General features: G+C 42.2%; 1 protein-coding gene across 2 annotated transcripts; it reads left to right on the forward strand.

Annotated features, from left to right (window-relative positions):
• Window positions 1-884: 884 nt before the first annotated feature.
• SLC35F2 (solute carrier family 35 member F2) lies at window positions 885-19918 on the forward strand. Of its 2 annotated transcripts, none has more exons than XM_048935399.1 (8): window positions 885-1074; window positions 6129-6304; window positions 6842-6969; window positions 12101-12260; window positions 13477-13633; window positions 14424-14476; window positions 15109-15263; window positions 18487-19918. In XM_048935399.1, the coding sequence occupies exons 1-8, from the start codon at window positions 932-934 to the stop codon at window positions 18703-18705; spliced, it is 1191 nt and encodes a 396-aa protein (XP_048791356.1). In that variant the 5' UTR covers window positions 885-931; the 3' UTR covers window positions 18706-19918. The 2 variants fall into 2 exon arrangements, with proteins under 2 accessions (XP_048791356.1, XP_048791362.1); XM_048935405.1 differs by lacking the exon at window positions 885-1074 and adding an exon at window positions 1219-1745 and having other exon boundaries at window positions 18487-19916.
• Window positions 19919-20864: the final 946 nt, after the last annotated feature.

Here is a 20864-nt window from a genome sequence, read left to right on the forward strand (position 1 = left end):
TGTGCTTATCCACAGGTCATAAAACCTTCCTCAGGTAGCAAAGTTTATCATACTGTGAATTGAACTTAGTCCCAAAGTCTAACAAATGTACCTGTAAGACACAGCCCACCTAGGCTGATTCCAAGAGAAGAGCTTGACTGGAGGCAAAAGGCAGCAGAGACTCATTTCCCACCTCTGGAGAATCAGCAGATCGCAGATGAGAGAATAGACTGCAACTGTGGAGAGCAGTCGTGACAACATACGCAATGTCTGCTACTTCTGCTTCAGCCCCGCTAATCTTATTTGTATTCTAAGTTATGTTTCTGCATGACCAGCGTTACCTGACTCATAACTATCACAGCACTGAAGCTAATCTTCACAGACTGATTTCTTGTGGGAGTTATAGCAGAACCTCTTTTTCACTCATTTTTATTAGGAACCTCGGGTTTGAATCCATCACCCGTGATGCAGGCAGGAGTCAGCCACTAAAACATGGTGCAAAACGCCACCGGCTCCTCCGGGTGAGCTGCGTGCTTTTTGCTAGGGTGTGGGTGGCGGCATCCGGGCTCGATACATCCTTAGGGTGGCACTCGTCGCCAAAGGTGGGGACCGAAGGCTCGGAGGAGCTCAAGGCCGTATAGAAATCTGGGAAAAATCAAAGGGTGAAGGTCTGGGGCAACCACTGGGACTGAAGAAGGATGGGGCTCGGGACTCCCCACGACAGTCAGGCCAGGCCCACCGCGCCGGCGGGGCCGAGCTCGCTACGGCAGCGAGGCACCGGCAGCTCCCGGCCGAGCCATGCCCCTCCCGGGGGCGGCCCCTCGGCGGGCACAAAGCTCGGCTGGGCGCGAAGCGGCGGCTCCTCCCTTCCTCCGCTCGCAGCTGGACCGCGTTACCGCGGCGCTCGCTCCGTTCCTGCGCGGCGGGCGCAGGTTTGAGGCAGCGCCGCGCCATGGAGGCCGAGGATGCCGCTCGGGCCGCCGCTGGGGCCGCCGCTGGGGCCGAGGCGGCGCCGCCCGAGACGGCGCCGCCCGAGACCGCCGCTGCTGCTCCGCGCCGGCTGCTGGCGCTGCTGGGCGACAAGCTGTGCACCTGGTGAGCGCGCGGCCCGCTGCTTCCACGTGGAGCCGGGCTCGCGTCCTGGAGAACGGGCTCGGTAGCGCGGCCGGGCTGCGTTGCGCTCGTGCCGATGGGCTGGGAGCTCTGGGCGGGGAGGTGAGGGCGGGAACGGGAACCGAGGGTCCGGGAATCTGGTGTGCGGAGCCGGAGGTGTGCCGGGTTGCGGGGCTGTGGGTGTCATCTCACGTGTCCGCTGATGCACCGTGATTTATTTGTTTATTTTTAATCTTAGCAATTCTGGCTTAGTATTATTTTTTCTGTTTTCGTCTCTGTCAACTTCGCGGCAAAGAAGGAAAGGGAAACAGGAGGGAAGAAGGTAACAGAACCAAATAGCTGACGTGAGTGCGGAGTCTAGAAGGACTTCCCTTCCTCTCGTCTCTGGAATCAGCTCGGGGCTGAGTCCCACTGATGTATATCGCTTAGCGCGGCAGCGCTGGTGAAGCATGGAAAAACTGGCGGAAAGCAAGCGGTGCAGGCATGGCACGTGTCCCTGCGCTAGTCAGCGCTGCCTTAGTGAGTGCAGATGGCCTCCTGTCCTCAGCCCTCGGGAGTTTCCGTTCACTTACAAATTCAGTTTGCGTCTGAGGGAGAAAATAAAGAAGTGTCAATTTAAAAAGCTTTTTTGTGGGCTCCGGACGTGGTTTCAGGTAAGCACTGCACCGGGCATTCCCTGCTAACAAGGAAGCGCTGGCTCCTGCCAGCATCGTGCTTACACTCCAGAGTGTGATGGCAGGGATGTGCAGGGATTTGTGCTGGTCAAGTACAGACCTATTCTGAAGTGTGAAACCTGCCTCTCTTTTTCTGGTTACAAGTTTTCTGTTCCTCCTGCATTTCAGGAGTGCCCCAAAATACAAGATGGAACTAGCAGGAAGTGCTCAGTAATCTCACAGGTACTGATGTTGCCAGATGTTGCCAGAGGGCTGTATTGTTTAGTCTGGGTGCTGCTTCAAAGAAAATAGAGCTCTGGCTGTCTTCTCCAAAGGCTTCTCTGTTGCTACTGAATTTTTAATTTTTTTTTCCAGGTGTTTGGAGGCTCTGCCACTTGAGATTTAGAGGCCCGAGTTATACAAACGTTTAATGTATACAGTAGACTAAATGGACTTTGTTGTTTTTCCACTCCAGTTCGTTGCCTTTTACAAATTAATTGACCTCCGTTTCAAAGCAGAACACTGAAACACTGAAAAGGTTGACCTAGAAAAACCTTTTTCTCCTCATAATAATGAAATAGGCTTCATCTTGCACTTGTGTTTCCTGTACCGATTCACATAACTGTGCGAGGTGGTTCAAACAAAGTGGTCTCTCCTCTTTCTGTTTCCCTCATTTGGGAAGGGTTCAGTAGCTGAAGCTGAAATGTGAGTAAATGCTCTGTTTGAGGTTGCCAGGCTTGACCTGTTGGTGTTTAACTGGTGACATCAATAAAATTTTTAATTTTAGAAGAGTGGTATTTTTTTTTTTTTTTTTGTGAGGAAAAAGATCACATGAAAATTACAGAGTTTATTAAAATAATAACCAATAAAACCGTTAGCAGTGGGCCTATTAGAGGTTCTTGAACTTTCTGATCTATGAACTAAGTATGTTTTTATTGTTTTGATATGCTCTTCCTCTGTGTTTCACCCGGAGCCACAGAGCCACCAGCCTGGTGTTCTCAAGATGCTGAAGGCTGTATGCCAAGTGGCTGGACCAGCAGTGGCCATGGAACACATTGTGCCAAGTTCTCACTTGTTCCAAAAATGTCTCTCAGCTCTTATAGGAATAGTCAGATAGGATGTATGGCCTGATGGTATATCAGTTCGGTTTGGTGATCTTACACTGTTATTTCCAGCCTAAATCAGCCTTGATTCTAAAGGGAGAGATGAAATGATAACTCAATAGCCACTTGCCAAGCGGTTTAAAAAAGCCAAAACAAAAAAAAAGCAAACAAAAAACCTATAATTCTGGCAACAACAAAAAAAGCCCCACACCACCAACAAAAAACAAACTTATAACTAAAAGGCTGTCTTAGACCACTTTGTGTCATCAGAGTCCAGAATGATTTAGTCCTTACCAATGCATTAAAAAAGAAAGACCAATTTCTAACATGGAAGAGTTAATTATTAATAATGTTTAAAAAACAAAAACAAACAACATGATGAATTATTAAGAATCACATTAATCAATAGCTATATCATGAAGTGAATGGAAACAGACATCTTGCATGCATTTTTCTGATAAGAAGTTGTCTTGCAAAATGTAACCAATAGAATTTAAATTTTACTCTGAAATTTGGCAGAGGACAAAGCACTTTGGGTAAGGTTGATTTGGGTAAGGTTAATTTGCTGTGTAAATTTGGTGGGCACTGAACTCATACAACACAAGGAAAGCACTTGAGCACATGTTCCATGTGGGTAGCCTTACCGTGTTGAACTGCTGCTTTGAGCACTGGGAATGTGCTCTTGGTTTCTTGGTTTGAAGAAACTCACTTTGGCATGAAAATCTGTGAGTAGGAGAAAAATAAAGAGAGTGAGGCAGAGACACAGCCTTGCATTCGCCTTCAGTGCTGTAGAAGGGAATGCAGTAGGAGTGCCTTGGCATACATTAACCACATGGCAATCGCTGATGTGGCAGCCACCAAGTGAGCAGCTCTGCAGGTTCTGAGCCTGCTGCTCTTCCCACTGTAACAATGGGAGAACATAATTTCCTGAGTGCTTCAAGCTGGAGAAACTTAGTTGTTAGGATAGCTGAGGGTCAGCCCTATTGAGAACCAGGCTGGTTTTGGTAACTGGTGGTTGAAGCTGATCAGTCATTAGCAGATGTGAGTGTCAGCAGATTTTCTTTTTGCCGGGTTATTCTCCATGTGCCAAAATGCTGCGTATGGAGACCTCTGCTCTAGAGAAGTGCAGGTGTTTGGGAGATGTGAGGGCTGCCTCTTGCAGAGCCTGTGAGAGTGTTGACCATCTTGACTCAACTGAGGCCCATGTTGAACAGGTGCAGGCCTGCAGGGTGCTCCTGCCTGTGCTGCTGGAACCATGTTTCCCGTTGCTCCTGTTCACCATGTTATTCCTCCTCCATATTGTAGTGAGACTTCTCCTCTCATTGCCTATGGGGTGGCAACAGGAGAGCTGGGAGCAGTGTTCAGCTTCCTGGAGGGAGGAGGGAAATCTCATCTTTGAAAATTTAGCTGGCCTGTGTTATGTTCTGAATGGTGCCGGGTGGCCTGAGTTCTTCAGGTGAACGTAAAAAGACATTTCTGCATCAGTCAGAAGGAATGGCCAGGATGTGTGCCAGATCTTCGCTCATATGTTTACCAAGTGATACAGTCGGATCTTTGCCAGAATAAAAAGTAATCCAGTATTACGGAAGTAGAGTAGCTTAACAGATTTTTTTTGCTTTTTATTTCTTTTTGTCAGCAATCGCTCCTTATGTAGGTGTGCTTTACAGCAGTGTGTACAGTTAATTCTGTGCTACAAAGTAGCTATGAAAAAATTCTAGCTGAAACATGGGAAACACGGTCTCTCCTTACTTCAGCATTGAAAGTGCTGAAGATGAGACTGCTTGTTCAAGCACCAGAATGAGGCATTCACACTTGACAGTCTTACAAGGTTGTCACAAGATCAACTGACAGTGTGGATGTGCACCATTACTGGGGTGCTCAAGGCAAGCTATAGCAGAATGTAGTACTTGTCTGTCTTGGAAGTAAAGTACCGCTGGGCTCACAGAGATTTGCTGTCTCATCTAAGAGGGTTTGGAGAAAAATGTGTTTAGCAGCAGTTAAAGTCAGGTGAACTCTGAGATCAGGCTGAACTGAAAATGAATTTCAATTCAAACTGCAGCAACTGCAGCAAATTTCAGCGCAAAGAAGTCATGTTGCATCCAAAGGGAGGCATGGTTTGAGTTGGCTTTGACTCCCCAGAGCACACCCTTCTTGTAGATGACATTGGCAGCTGGATTGCACGTTGTAGCTGGATCACACTGTAGCTGGATTGCACATCATAGCTGGGTTAGCTGGTGATTACTACATTCAAGTGACACGTTAGAAAAAAAACAAGTGGTATTACTTTCTGGTAGTGTGTCTGGAATGACTTGCCCTGTGTTGTCAGTGGAGGGCTGTGGGCACAGGGTAGATGTAGAATCCTGATGAGATACTCTTTCCTTTCTCAATTACTCCATAGGAACAAATTTGCTGCGTTGTGCAGCCAGATAAATTGTCGTTGGTAGTCTTCAGAGTAAACAAATTTAGAGGTGGACAGACCCATGCAGGCAATGCAGCACTGAGGTGATCTCGCTGTACATTACTTGTGAGTGTGCAAGCAGTAAGGTGGTAGGACTCTGCATAGCTTCAGTGGCAGGAAAAGGATATACAGCAAGCTTTGCATGGCTCTCTGTGTAGGGACATCTAGGTTAGTCACTTCATACCATGGGAGGAACTGCTATTGAAAGAGCATGAGCTTTTCATTTCCCCTAGCTGTGAATTGCACTTTAGAAGATAGCGTGATTGTTGGCACAAATGTGCTCTTAACTCCATCATCAGCTGCACCAGAATGTAATCAATTGTAGCAGAAAAAATCCACAATAAGTATTGATGTTTTTGTATTTCCATAGCACTGCTCATCTTAGGGACTCAACTCACTTGCAAAGGCTCAAATCTTCTGAGATAATTGTTGTGCCACTCTTCACACTGCAGATTCCTGATGAACAAAGTTGAGATGAGGCAGTGGAGAACAGGAGGTGTAACTCAGAATGCGCGTGTCAAAATGTGATGAGAATAGATCATTGGGCTGAGCCTGCCCAGCTGAGTGGAGGTGCTTGCAGCATACTGCAGTCTTTATTAGCTGATTTGGACCAGCCTTACCAATTTTTGCTGGCTGTTGTGTGGTCGAGACCTTCAGTATGGACACAATGCTGCTTGCTGGTGAAGTGAAAGAACATCGATAGGCAGTAAAAAAAAAAAAAAAAAGAAATATCAATCTATAAAATGGCTTTTTCCCTGTAAAATAATTAATGAATTGGAATGTTTAATTCTAAGCTTACTTTGTTCTCTTTCATATTTACAGGCATATTTTGAAAACAATCCTCCTGGGCCAGATGCTGTCCTTGTTTATCTGTGGGACTGCTGTTACAAGCCAGTACCTAGCAGAACATTACCAAGTGAATACTCCAATGTTTCAAAGTTTTATCAACTATTCTTTACTTCTTCTAGTTTATACAACAATGCTGGCATTTAGGACTGGTATGTAAAATGTGGGATGAAAGAATCTGCTTCCTTTTTTTTTTTTTCCCCACAGTTTGAAATTACAGAACTTACTCAACAGTTGGCCTAGCTTTTGTAAAGATCCTGCTGAAATTACCGCCTTGCAATAACACATGGGAGTGAATTGCATTGTTAAATGTGCATGTAACTTGCTTTCACTTCATATTTGTTTTATATTGTTCTTTTTTATTTCAAGTCCTGTGTCATATTAGGGGAAAATCGGCATTGTAAAAAAAATTCTTAGCAAGAGTCTGCTTAATATGGTTGCTATACTGTATTAATTTACTCTTTAAACATTCTAGTTTATATATGTATATATATCTTTGAAACAGTGTCTCTGCTTTTCACCATTTCTATGGTCTTCTCTCTGGCTATATTTTACTTTTGTTATACTTTCCTTAAGCAGAGGCAACCCAAATTCAGCATCACAGTATTACTTATACTTCTTAAAAGAAAGATTCCTGTGCAATATTTGATTGGAAAGAAACACACTGACTGCTGCTCTTTTCTAAACAGGCGGTGACAGTCTTCTTCAAATTCTGAAGCAGAGGTGGTGGAAGTATATTTTTTTGGGACTGGCTGATGTTGAGGCCAATTACATGATTGTAAAAGCCTACCAGTACACGACTCTCACGAGCGTTCAGGTAAGGACTATCTCTATTTTGAACTGCTGCTTTGATTGCGGTTTTGGACTCATTTCTGAAATGAGATTCATAGGACAGACATGGAAGCTATTTAAACCTGAAAAAGCCTTTCAGGATCTATTTTCTCTGCAGTACAGAGAAGAGCATTCTGCAACATTTCCAGGAAGCAGAGAAAATTGGCTGATATTATCCATTGCCAACTCTTGAGTTGAACTCTAATTATTTTGATAGAAAGCACTTCTAAGAGTTTGCTGACAGCCACTCAGGGTTTTTTTTTCATGACACAGTGTAAAGATTTTGGACCAGATAACACTGGCTCAGCTTGAGCTCTGAGTATGATGGGAGTGAGGTAGATCAGCCTGGAAGCAGTGGGAAGCTTTGCAAGATGTAACCCCACGTGTGAGGACATATTGGAAGTCAGCTGGTGTTTCTGAGCATGCAGTGAAGAGCCAGTGCTATGGCTTTTGGCTGTGGCAATTCAGAACTCTCTCTATGAGATGGGAGGGAGGTCAGTATACCAAAATATCAGTCAACAGTCATGTCCTCAGGAGTGCCAGTGCTTGATACTTCATTGCTGCACTGGGACACGTTTGTTCTAAAATAACAGCAAGACTGTGGTGGCAGTTTTTGCCACGCTCCACAGACATGAACTATGTCTGCCAGGACAAGGGAGGGGACAGTGCAGAAGCAAGAATGGAGGGTGGCAGCCTATGCCTGCTTTTAACAATGGTGAACCTGTGGATCAGGTCCTGGCCTGATATTACCTAATAAAAATTTTTATTACCTAAATAAAGGCATAATGTATGATACAAAATCAGCTGTTAGTTGAAAAGGAATGTGTAGATATCACTGTTCTTGAGTCAAAGTAACAAAAGTTAATATTTAAAAGAAATATCTATAAAGCAATGAACACCTGTGGTGTAGGCTTCCTTTAGAGAGCTGTGGTAGTGTTTTCTTGTACTGTTGAAGGAACAGTAATGTGCCTTAGGGGTTATTCTTGTCGCATTGCCACTTCATAATTATGTATAATGGCTCATTAAGTCTTTAATTTACTTACAAATAATGCCTCAGAAATTACAGACTTAAGAATGGTATGTTTCAGGCTCAAGATCAAGCTAAGCTGATCATTGAGATGCTGTTTGATCATACGCTTTACAGCTGAAAAAGCCGGGACTTTGATCCTTCTCAGAAGTGGTGAAGTGTTCCCACGATATCTTTCATAGTCAGAAGAAAGAGTAGATACAGTGGGTCATGGAGTCCAATTGCCAGATTCAAACATTTACTAGATGTGCATGTGAGAACCTCCAGACTGCTGCTTCAAGTGCCAGTTCAGTAACTGTGAATTTACTGTTAACTACCAGCTGCAGTCAGGTTTCTTGCACATTTTCTGAAGTCACGGGGTTGAAATGGGATTCAAGACAAAAAAGCCTGCAGTTTACTCCCATGCAAAGCATTTGCTGTCAGCAGCCAGCATCTTCTGCAGTTACATTAGAATCTGTGGTTCCGAGCCTCTGGCTTCAGTAGTGGCTGTAAGTGGAAGCTCAGCGTGTGTAAGAGCAAAGCAGGAGTATTCAAGACTTTCCTGAATACAGTTTAATTACTATAAAAATGGTGGCTGGCTGGAGCTTTCCCTTAGCTTTATCTTTTTGTTTAAATGTAGGTTTCCGCTCAGCAAGGGACTTCCATGTGTTTTCACACAAACACAGGAAAAAAACCAAACCACTTGGTTTTCCTTTAGTTATGAAATGCTAGCATTGCAGGGAGGGGTTGGAAAAATTTTTAGAGATAATATCAGGATGGCAACTTCCCTTTCTCTGTAAATACAGAAAAAGACTTTGGTGCACAGCTGGATCTCCTGCTGGGCTGTGGCTGAGACTTCCTCAGTGCTGGTGTGCTCCAGGCTGGAGGGAGGACGTGGCTGTATTGCTGTCCGACCATGTATTTCATAGCAAAACTAGAAGTGGTGCAGCTATGGTTTTGTGTTGCCAAAGTTATTAGGCACAACTAGCATTTTCTCTGTTGATAATTCAGGTGGAGAAATTTTATAGGTAGAATATCAGTTTGTGGAAGAGTATGAACCTTCACAGGAGAAAATCCAGGCTGGAAGCTTGGCTTTCAGCAGGAACCTGCCTGTTGGGAACCATGGGGGAGAGTGTGCAGGCTAAGCTGCTTAGCTTTAGTGCTGGAGCCAGCAGTTATAACAAACCAGTGACCTCCTGCAGTCCGTGATAATTGATTAACCATGTATTAAAACATCTTTTAATGATTTACTCACTCTATCCTTAAAACCTTCCTATGAGCAGTGTGGCCATAACCTGGCTTGGGTCAAAACACTCATAAATCAGATCAAGATGTTACTGTTTTTTTTCCCCCCTGTGTGAAAATACAGGCTGGAATTGAGTAAGGTGAGTTTGCTGAGGCTCTACTGACAGTAGTAGTCAGTACCACAGTACTGCCATAAATGTCATAAAGTCTGAATAAATAAACTTCATTCTTTTAAACAGTTCTACTGACACAATTAATTGTGATGGTGTTTCTGCTTTGCACCTCTGTAATCTCGATCCTGTGCAGGTGAGAGCATTTTCTACCAAAGAGCTTTGTAACATGGTAGATGAAAAACAGGCAAGATCAGTACATGGAAATCAGATACATTTTTTCTGAGTGTAACTGCCCCCTGAAACAGATTGCAAGTATGTGTTCTTCATCATTTGATGACTGGATGTGATGGCTGCAAGTCCACTAACAGGGATGCTGCAGCTCTACAACGTGTTATTGGTCTGGATGCAGCAATTTCCTATCTGATGTTACCAAAAGAGATCATGGCTGATTATTTACTTCTTCCTTACATAATTTTTTTTTTTTTTTTTCCCCAAAGGTTTTGATTCCATTCTCTGTTTGAGTTGGAAAATAGCTTGGAAGTTAGAAAGCTGCATGGTAACATCTCAATAAACAGGGAAGCAAAAGCTTACTTATTAACAGAGGAGATGTCTACTCTTGGGGAGATGTGTGTGAAAACATTTTTTTAATTAGTATTTTTGTAGTATTTCTTCACAGAGAAATTCCTATTTCAGAGAAGTCTTTGTTTAAGACTGTGCTTTCAAATACATTTCAGAATTGATTCAGAACAGAAGTGGAAAATCTTGATTCATGAGAGCTGAACCGTACTTGTTGGTGAAACAGATAAATGACTCTTCTTGATACTTGTCAAAAAAGTCAAAGTAGGGGGAAGTGCCAGAAAATCACAGGGCTTTTTGTTGTTGTTGAGTTTGTTTGTTTCTTTGTTTTGTGTTTTCGAGCCCAGACAAAAGGTGAGATAAAGTGCAGAAACTCATAGAATATTACTTATTCAACAGCGAAGTTGCCCTGAAATACGTGATAGGATGTATTACAACCTGTGTGGTTCTGAGGTCTGATGATACAGCCTGGGCAAGCGCCTGTTCCTTTATGCAGACCTCTCATGCTGGACAAGCTGGAAACAGTCCAAAGAACAGAGACAAATAGGTGGAAGGATTAGAGAGCACCATTAGGGTTTAATCTGTAACAACCTCTTTCATGCTGTATTGGTAAGGCTTTAATATTTGTAGCTATGAAAGTTCAAGCTTGCAAGGCTTTATTGAGTCTGTTTTGTTAAAATCCTTGTGGGCAGTGGCTGAACTAATGAGCACAAGAGTATGGTGGTAGGTAGAAGCTGGCAAAAGCTGACCATGGAAGGACTGCTGGCTCTTGCCTTTATTTGTAATGCCTCAGCCATGGCCCCAGTGACGTGGACCCCATCCTTTGCATTGATTTTAGGAAGCCAGGTTTTAAGGGTTTAAGACTAATTTGTGAGCAGGCTTTGGAAGGCTCACTACATGTTCTGCTGTAAACTGGTCTCTAAAGTACGGCACTCAACTGAGGCAGGTCAGAAAATCCACTTCATTTTTCTGTAGTCAAATTAGGAAACAATGTCTATTTTGTTAATTAAATATTGAACCAATTATGATTAGCTGACTGTTCTTGATATTAGTTGGTTATTCTGGAACATTATGTCCATTTAATGCTGCTACCCATTTTTCTGCATTAAATATACAGCTAACTCTTGCTTATTTTTTTCCACTGCGACAAGGGAGAAATGAGTATAGCACAAGTGAGGCAAAGGTGTGTAAGATTTTAGGAACACACAGGGAGGTAGTAATGAAGAAAGAAAACAGAAGCCAGTGTCACTGCTTGCCATGGAGTGCAGACATCCTTGAACTTAAAATCTGCTCAGGGCAGTGTCTGCAAACACATCCGAAATGCTTCTGTGCTCCTGCTTTTGTGCGTGTTTGCTGTTGTGGCAAGGACAAATCACAGAATTACCTGTTTCTGACTGAGAGTCAGCTTTAGCAGAGTAATGAACTGAAAAAGCATTGAATTGTACATAATTTTAGGAAGCTGGGAGGTTGAGAAGCTGACTTAAGGAAGCTGCTTTTCTCATCTTGTTCTCCTTTCACTGATTTTGCACATGCTTTTCAGCACCTTACAATGCTTTTTGGTAAGATCCACTTGAAGACAAAAAGGAAAGGAAAAGAGAAGAGAAGAAAAAGAAAGAAAAAAGAAAAGGAAAGGAAAGAAAAAACCTGCAGATTTTTGCCTTATTTGCCTTGCCTTATTTTTGCCTTGGTGTAACATTGGATCATCTGTATCCTTCAGCACTTTTGGACTTTAGCACTGTGTAAATGCATCCCAAACTTCAATCACAGATTTGAGGAGTGAAAGATGAGCTAGACAAAACGTGGAGGGGAAAAAAGGGAGTGAGTGAACAACCTCCTTGTACTGGTGTCACAGGAAGCGGCGTGGCTTCAGTGCAATGTCCTAGCACTAATTTGTGAAGCTGCAGGAATTGATTAGATCCGTCACTGCAGGTGTTTCCAGATTAGTGAGTTTTTTCCTAGAGGCAATGCCCACCAGCCCCTCCTCACTTTTGAAATGCATTTTATGATAAGATGTGGGTGTGATCCCTCCTGCACTGAAATGAATCCACAAGGGTTGTTTTGTGTCTTTCAGTAACATCTGGTTGTGATGGAAAATAAAATCCTCAGCATTTGTTTTCAGGATAGAGAAATCCAGATTTGGAGTGGCCTTCTAATCAAAATCATTTCTGCGCACACAGCTACTGGATTGTTTTGGGATTCCTGTGCTGATGGCTCTGTCCTGGTTCATTCTCCGTGCAAGGTACCGGCTGATCCATTTCATTGCGGTTGCTGTCTGCTTGCTGGGTGTCGGAACGATGGTGGGTGCTGACATTTTGGCAGGGAGGCAGGACAGTGAAGGTAAGGAATTCTGTATTGTGCAGGGAAAAATGGGGTCGTGGCTTCCACAGTGGGCTAACTTGCAAAGGAGGAAGAGAAGCAAATGCAGGGGGAAGGGTGTAGCTTTCTTTTAAAAATGAAGAAAACACATTGCTATTTGAATTTCTTCTCCAGGAAGGCCCTTTTAACTGGGGTTAAAAGGGAAACACTGGTGCTACATTTCATTCATTGCTGTTTATCAGACCTGATGAAAAGACTTATTCCTGAAGGCTTGTTCATTTCATATGTGAGATGGTCTGAGAAAAGATGCCTCCTCTCCCTACAGACTTCATCTTATTTGCACTCTGTCAGCCTATGAGCAGACTTTTCTAGTGTGCAGTTTTCTATGTGTGTAAAAAGCAGGATAGGAAACTGTCGTTACCGTGATCAGGCAGTGTACAGCTAAGCCTTGTTGGCATTATTTTGGGACCTCTGCTTTAGGTAAGGTAGAAAGATAAATTCAGGTTAAGCTTTAATTCTGTGTTACACAAATATCTTGGCCCTAAGGGAGACAAATGCTCTTTCCCTGCAGGGCACCTGAGCATTACTCAGTGACTTGCTTGTTGTTACTGTTGGTTGCCTTCATATTGCAGATCTATCTTTGCAGTGATCGCCAACTGGCTTAGGGAAGGAAGTTTGAAATCAATTCAAGGTTTTAAACAACAGCAATTGCCTTGCAGAATGGCTGATCCGTGATGGCATTTACTGATAACGGTTGTATTACAGGGAGTCCCACTCGGATGGTACACACACATCACAGCATGACACGTGTGCCACCCATCTACAGTACCTACTTTAGATCTGCCATAAACCTGAAACTCAGTCCAGGTGCCACTCAAATGAACAGATGCATTTTTGCCTTACAGCAAAATCAGGGGTGATACTCAGAAAAGTGTAGAGCATCTCTAATCTGTACTTTTCTCCAGTTTTTCTGCCTAATGTTGGCAGAAGCAGGACTGGACCACACTGTACAGCAGTGGCTTGGTAAGTGTCGTGCTCAGCTCCTTCCAGATTATGCCAGAGGTATGAGCAGTTAGCAGGGTCAGCCAGCAACCTGCTTGCACACAGACATTTCCTTACCCCCTGCTTGCTAAGAAAACAGATACTAGAGATACATTTGCTTGTCTATTTAAGGAAAGTTGTTTTTAAAAAAGTGTTTGCAGCATTGCCCTTATTGTGGATTAATATTTCTGTACAGGAAGTGACGTGGTGATTGGAGATGTCTTAGTTCTTCTGGGTGCTTCTTTGTATGCCATATCTAATGTGAGTGAGGAATACATTGTGAAAAATCTGAGCAGAGTCGAGTTTCTAGGAATGGTGGGCTTGTTTGGGACTATTATCAGCGGTCTGCAGCTGTAAGGATCTAATATTTATTTTAAAACTAATTAAGACTATTCTACAGATGATTGCTTGTCTTCAATGAAATTACGTTGTTAAATTAATTCTTTGTTGCCTGTCCATTTGGCCTACATGGGACTCCTATTTGAATTTTATTTTTGTGGCTGGTCAGCATTCACTTTACATCCTTTTTGTTTGTTCTGCTGTTACTACAGCAATTCTAAAGCTCAACTCCTGCAACTGAATAGGTATGATACTTGGCTTTATTTTGAATTTGGTTGACCTTCATGAGGACATGCAGTACACTGAGGACTGCTTGCAGGAACGTATTTCTTAATGGCTTTTCCCTGTGGAAAGGTTTAGGAGGTAATCGTTAGAGGTCTTCTGTATTAAACTTTGGTTTAAAATAAAGCCATGGATACTCTTACAAATAACCCTAACAGACCACATGCACTTAAGTCTAACTAATTAATTTTATGTTCTTAATTTCTCATCATTATAGTTAATGATTTCCTCAAGTGGTGTATGAAATAAAAGTAAATCTCTGAAGGATGAAAAAGTCTGAGAAGAAGGCATAAGAATTAAATAAAAGTGCTCTTCACTTTCAGGCACTTTAGTTTTCAAGTCTTTTTTCAGGCTTTTTAGATGTTGGAGTTAGTGCCATTCAAAAACATTTTAAACATAAATTAAAGGATTGCAAATCAAAATGTTTCTTATATATTCTGCTCATTAACTTCTCTACTTGAACACAAGTAGGTGTGTTTGTTTATTTCTTTTTTACTTGTTATATCTTTTCTCTAATTTTAGAGCCATTCTGGAGCAAAAGGATATAATGAAAATTCAGTGGAACTGGAAAATAGGTATGTGTGTAGCAAAAGGATGTTTCAGAACACTGAAAAAATGATAATCATTTAGATTTGACACGCTGATGTTTTCATTTGCTTTCTCTGAATTTTAAGCAACATTCTTATTATATTGTCACAAATTTATTGTCTGTAAACTTTGAAGCACTCAGCAAAGACACAAGGTGTGCAGCGTTGAACGTGGAAATTTGAGTTCAGAATTTGCGTTTTCCTTATAAAAGTCCAACTCACTTAATTACAAACATGTTTGGCCTTGGAAATTTGCAAGAACATTTTTCTGTTGTCCTTCCTACGTGAAATACTGGGAGAACTGGTTTTGTGACTCATTTCGATCTCAACAGAACTGCACGTTATTAGGAAATGTGATTCTAAATGTCTTCAGACAGCTGCTGTGTTAAGTAGGGAAGAACAAGCACAATCTTGTATAGATACAATCATCTTTGCAATAGTGGGTGGTCTTGGAAAATAAGTATTTTGTTGCTTTTTTCTTAAATTTGCATTTCCTTATATTTTAGCAGTCCTTATTCTGAAAGATAAACGTGTAGAGTTTTGAAACATCTGAAGAATGTCAGTGATCTGTAAGATTATTATTCTCTGCCTTAGAAGTAAATTGCCATTTTGTTTTTCAGCATTACTGTTCATAGTATTTGCCCTGTGTATGTTTGGGCTGTACAGCTTCATGCCAGTGGTGATTAAAGTTACGAGTGCAACCTCGGTCAACTTGGGCATTCTTACTGCAGACCTCTACAGTCTTTTCTTTGGACTCTTCTTGTTTTACTATAAAGTAAGTAATTTCTCTCACTATAGTTAATGTTTTTATTCCAAAAATATAGATAAAACATTTTATGAGCCCTTGAACGATTGTTTGCAGTTGTAAATTTCTGTATCAGTCATCACTGACAGATGTCAGTTAGGACTCACAGTTAATTACCTAGCATTGCACCATTAGGCAGTTAAGTGATTTTTTAGAAACAATTTCATGCTTCATGGGCTGTGTATTCATTGAGAGATAATAATAATTTCCCAAGGTAAATGGTAGAGTTTTTGCCGTACTCCCTGTGCGAAGCTCTGTGGTTGATTTGGTTCATCTCTGCAAGCATCCAAAGAAAGGGTTTGCATCTGACTGTTCTGAAAGAGTAGCAGTTTGGCTTGATCTCCATAAATCAACATTTTCTTTTAAAAATGTAATGTGTTCATTACAAACATAACAAAGAGAGGACTTGAATTCTTAGTACTGCTGAGGAGTAACTAAAGGAATTGAAAAAAAGCAAAAAAAGCAGATAAATGTATTATTCTGATTGCTGTCCAAAAGGCAATTACATTTTCTGCTCTCTGAAATACTTTTTGTAGTGCTTGTCCAAGCTTAATGACAGTGCTGAAAACGTTTCATCCCACCCAACACTTTCCATCCAGAGTCATTCTGGGAACATAGCAAATTACAGCAACTGGAGTAATTAAATCAGTTGCTCAGTGACTAGAGGGGCTCAATGAGAAACTTGTGAACTTTGCTTAAATTACTTAATTTGTATGTGGTTACTTTCTCTTCAGCATTATGGAGAACCAGTTTTGGAATGGTAGGACTCAGTGACAGCTAGATGTTAATTTTCAGGAGACTCTTACCTCAGTTTTCCTCTATGTTTTGAGTTCCAAAATTTGCTCCAAACTGCTCAAAACTACAGAGCATCCATCGTAAATGAGTATAGAAAATGAACTGTACTTACATTTTAAGATTTAAAAATATCCTTTCAAAGTCACTTCCAAAAATATATTTTGCAAAGTACAAATTTGTACCTGTGTTTAGAAGCAATGAAGCAGCCAAAAAAGGGAGCGATAATAATGCCACAGCCCTCAAGATATGTTACCTGTGGTCTTCAAACATTTATGTTGAATAAACTCCTTTACAAAGAGTATACTGAAAATGCAGACGCTAGATGGAGTTACAGTCCTCCGGTAATACCTCAAGTATTCTTTCAGCTTGGTATTGAATAAGGAGATATGACCTGTATGGACTAAAATCAGAATCTGCTCAAGGATGGGTTAATTCTCAACAGTCTCTGGAATCATCAGCATCAAGTGCAGCCACTTCTTTGTGCACACTGTGAGAGGGGTCTGGCAGTGACGGTGAATTTCCCAGCACAAGCGTATGGTGACATTCAGTCACATCCTTAGATTCTACCCTGGAAAAGCTCTGCAGGTGCTGTGACACAGACTGAAGGAGAAGAGCAGATATCACAAGGTTGGGGTGCTTTAGCTTGCTTTTCCGTTTGTGTGGTGATTTCCAGGGTCTCTAGCCAAGTGATTACCAGCTAGGATTTGGAGTGACTTAATTTTGGTTCCCTCTGTCTCTTTTGGATCAATCTTCTGCTATTTCAGCTCCATTCACTTCATCCAGCTTTGCTGCTTGACTAATATAACATATTTTTCAAGGAAATCTTAGGAAGCTGGTGAGATTCCTGGCCTGCATTAGAAATAGTGTGGCCAGCAGGAGCAGTAAGGTAATCATCGCCCTTTATTCAGCACTGGTGAGGCCGCACCTCCAGTATATGTGTTCAGTCTTGGGTTCCTCACTACAGGAAAGACATTGAGGCTCTGGAATGTGTCCAGAGAAGGGCAACAAAACTGGTGAGGGGTCTGGAGCACAAGTCTTATGAGGAGCAGCTGAGGGAACTGGGATTGTTCCGTGTGGAGAAGAGGAGGCTCAGGGGAGACCTCATTGCACTTCACAACTTCCTGAAGGGAGGTTGTGGTGAAGAGGGATTTGGCCTCTTCTCCCAGGCAACGAGCAGGACATGGGGAAGTGGCCACAAGTTGTACCAGAGGAGGTTTAGGTTGGACATAAGGAAGGATCTTTTCTCTCAGAGAGTGGTCAGGCACTGGAATGGCTGCCCAGAGAGGTGGTAGAGTCACCATCCCTGGCAGTGTTCAAGAGGCATCTGGATGACATGCTGTGTGATGTGGTTTAGTGCTTGTGGTGGCAATGGTGATGAGGAGATGGTTGGACTAGATGATCTTGTAGGTTGTTTCCAACCTTGTGATTCTATGATTCTATGATTTGGGTACGTTTTGGAGTTTGGCAGGCTGTGTTGAAAGTAGAAAGTATTGCAACCTACCGTAGGGAACCTGCTTTAGCAGGGAGTTGGACTAGATGATCTCCAGAGGTCCCTTCCAACTGCTACAATTCTGTAGTTCTCTGAAGATGCGCTATGTCCATCGTCCCACTTCTTAATCTGTGGTTTGGCAATGGCAATGCAGAAGATCTTAACAAACTTGATGAAAAAGTATTCTTGGCTGCGTATAACTTCAGCACTTTGTATTATTGAATCTGATATATGAAGAAAGCATTTATTTTTCTTTCAAGATAGATGAATCTTGGCAGTTGTTAGACTTTGAACAGGCAAGTGAGTGATAGTGAATCAAATGTGTGACGTCCCTCAGCAGTTTGTGACCTTACCTCACACACTAACTCCTCACTTGCAGTAAGGCACCCAGACACCCACCTTGTAGAAGGTGCCATGGTCATCCTCTCTTCAAGGACTTGCTGAATGTAGGGAGGAAACCAGTTTTGGTTCCACTTACTTGGCTCTGCAGATGGTTGAGCTGTGCAGAGAGCCAGATGCTTTGGTGAATTGCAGGAGGGAGAGGTTCATTTCTTGCCAGGAGGTAAAATACTTGTGATAACTGAAATTCTCTGGAGAGCAGTGTTCTAGCCTTCACATGTATAAAAGCTTCCCTTAGGTATCACCACAGTTAGGGCCATTTGTTCTTTCTGTTGAAAATCATAGATATTCCCTGCCCAACAGTAATGAGGAGGAGGTGCAGAGGAAAACAGCAGCTTATTGGTAAATAGAGTTGGTGAATTTTGATTTCCAGACTTGAGTATAGAGCGTGATGATCAAGTTTATTAATATATGTCTAAGAGAAAGGGTGGCTTTTGCCTTCTTAAAAGAAGGTAGTGTTTGCATCTTTTTGCATGACAAAAGACTTAACACATCTTTTTCCTCTGCCAGTTTTCAGGTCTTTATATCCTGTCCTTTGTCATCATCATGGTGGGCTTCATCCTGTATTGCTCAACTCCAACTCAGACTGCAGAGCCCACCACCGTGCCACAGCCGCGCAGCGCTGGCTTGGACAATGCTGCTCTGAAGCTTGATGAAAATGACAGCGAAACGCCAACTCTAACTGTACAGTTTACAAGAGGAGAATCCGTGGTGGTCAGCACTGATTGAAAAATGGCAGCATTTCAAAACAGAGCTTTTATTTGATTGCCAAAATTTCCTTCAAATATTAATCTGGAGAACTGTTCTACTGCCAGAGCGTATGTTGTACTGGGCTGTTTTTAATGCACTGAATAAACTTTTTAAGGCCAGATCCTCAGTCAGTGAAACTATATCGATTTTCTCCTGCAGAGAATCTGGCCCTTGAAGAAGACAGAGTAATATTTATGTGGAGTCTCTACAAGGTGAGAGACTGTTATTTTTAAATGCTTAATTAGCTTAGCAGCAAATGCTTGGGGGAGAAAAACTAAGCCAAAGAAAGTACTCAGGTCACTAAATGGAGTAGATGTGCTTTATATTTCATTAGGGACCTAAATCTGCAAGGTGCCGTCTGAGGGCTGCTGGTTCCCACATCTCAGTGCCAGGAACCCTCAGTGTCTTGCAGGAGCATGGGATCTCATGGGATCTGGTGCTGTAAGACGTGTTATGTGCACACACCTTCCACGTGCTGATGGACCTTATTTGTTCACTGGAGGCATTTGCGTCTTACATTCCAGCTAATGTTTGTCTCTTCATATTGCTGCATTCTTTGTTGCAGCTGGGGCTGCAGCAGAGAACAAGTATTTTATTTTCTATTTTATTTGTAAGGGCGGCTTGTATATGTGTGTTTCTAATTTTTTCTCTCAGTAGCTTGCTGTTTGGTGCGCTCCTACTAGGTGGAGACCAAATCAGTACTCTGTTCCATAAGAACTGATTTTATTTCTTCTGGATGAGACAGCAAAAAGAAGTTTGAATTGAAGTTCACTTCTTGGCGAAGTTCTCTCTGAGATGGGACACATTTATGCAGAAAGATTTGAATACAAGTGGCATTTCATAAAACAGTTTAAGGCTTTAGCCAATCCTCATTGCAACAGTAATGATATAGTCTTCATAAGGTTAGATGCTTTCAGGAGATTCATTGGTAATTTTCTTCCCTGTCTTTATATTTTCAGTAAAATGATTAAAATACTTGAAGCTGCAATTTTAACATCAGTAAAATAATGTAAGGATCTTTTTTTGTATAAATCTTCACAGTTCAGGTGTGCAAAGTAACAGTGAATAAAGTTTTCAGCAGCTGAAGAGTTGGCTCTCAATTTATTTATTTTTTAAGCTCAAATTTCTTCTAGTGCTTAAACTTATTTCATTTTCTTTACCCAATGATTTCTTTAATGACAAAATTTTATGATAATGAGTAAACATGTCAATTCCTGAAGATACTGATAATCAAATGACACAGACCGTGTGCTTTTGATGTAGTTTATTTGAGTGAAATGTTTAATAAAAAATCTCACTCCATTTTATTCAGCAACAGCAAAACATTCAGCTCATACTAAAGCAACAGACATCACCTTTTTACTGAGTGTTTGGTGCATGGGAGGGTAAAGAGATACTGATGTTTTTGTGAAAAGCATTTAGGCTTAGTTATCTCTTGCTTTACAGTTTGGGTTAGATTCTGGTGATAGATGAAGGCATCTCAGCTGGTGCATCTGTAGATATCTGTACATCAGAAAGTGGACAGAAAACTAAAGATCAGGTGAGGAAAAGTCTGGTGGCAGTGGATACCTGGGAGAGGCCGTCTGGGTGAAGGAGTTCTCTGTATCTAACTTTTGATGCCTGCATTCTGGAGCTAAATGCCACCCACTGCTACCTGTGTCATAAGTTAACTATGTGCAGTTATAAAACAAACGGCAAGTAAAACTTACAGAATCATTAATGTTGAAAAGACCTCTGAGATCATTTGTCCAACCATCAGCCCATCCCCACCATGCCCCCTAACCACGTCTCTCAGTGCCACATCTCCGCGTTTCCTGAACACTTCCAGGGTCTGTGACTCCACCACCCCCCTGGGCAGCCTGTGCCACTGCCTCACCACCTCCTGAGAGGAAATGGTTCCTTATTTTCAACCAGAACCTCCCCTGCCGCGACTTAAGCCATTGCCTCTTGTCCTATTGAATCTATAGGTGAATGTTCCAAAACTGCAGAGCTTTTGGCCTAGGGTGGGATTTAGCTCCTAGATGTAGCTGGCTATATAGTTCGTGTAAAAGATTTCCTGGGGTCCTGTCGAAAGGCACCGTATGCAGTCTGTGGCACCTGTAGGGCCTAGCAGATAGGAGCCAGTGTTGAGAGGAGGC

The sequence above is a fragment of the Lagopus muta genome, chromosome 1 (assembly GCF_023343835.1).
Source record: "Lagopus muta isolate bLagMut1 chromosome 1, bLagMut1 primary, whole genome shotgun sequence".
NCBI classification, from domain to species: domain Eukaryota; kingdom Metazoa; phylum Chordata; class Aves; order Galliformes; family Phasianidae; genus Lagopus; species Lagopus muta.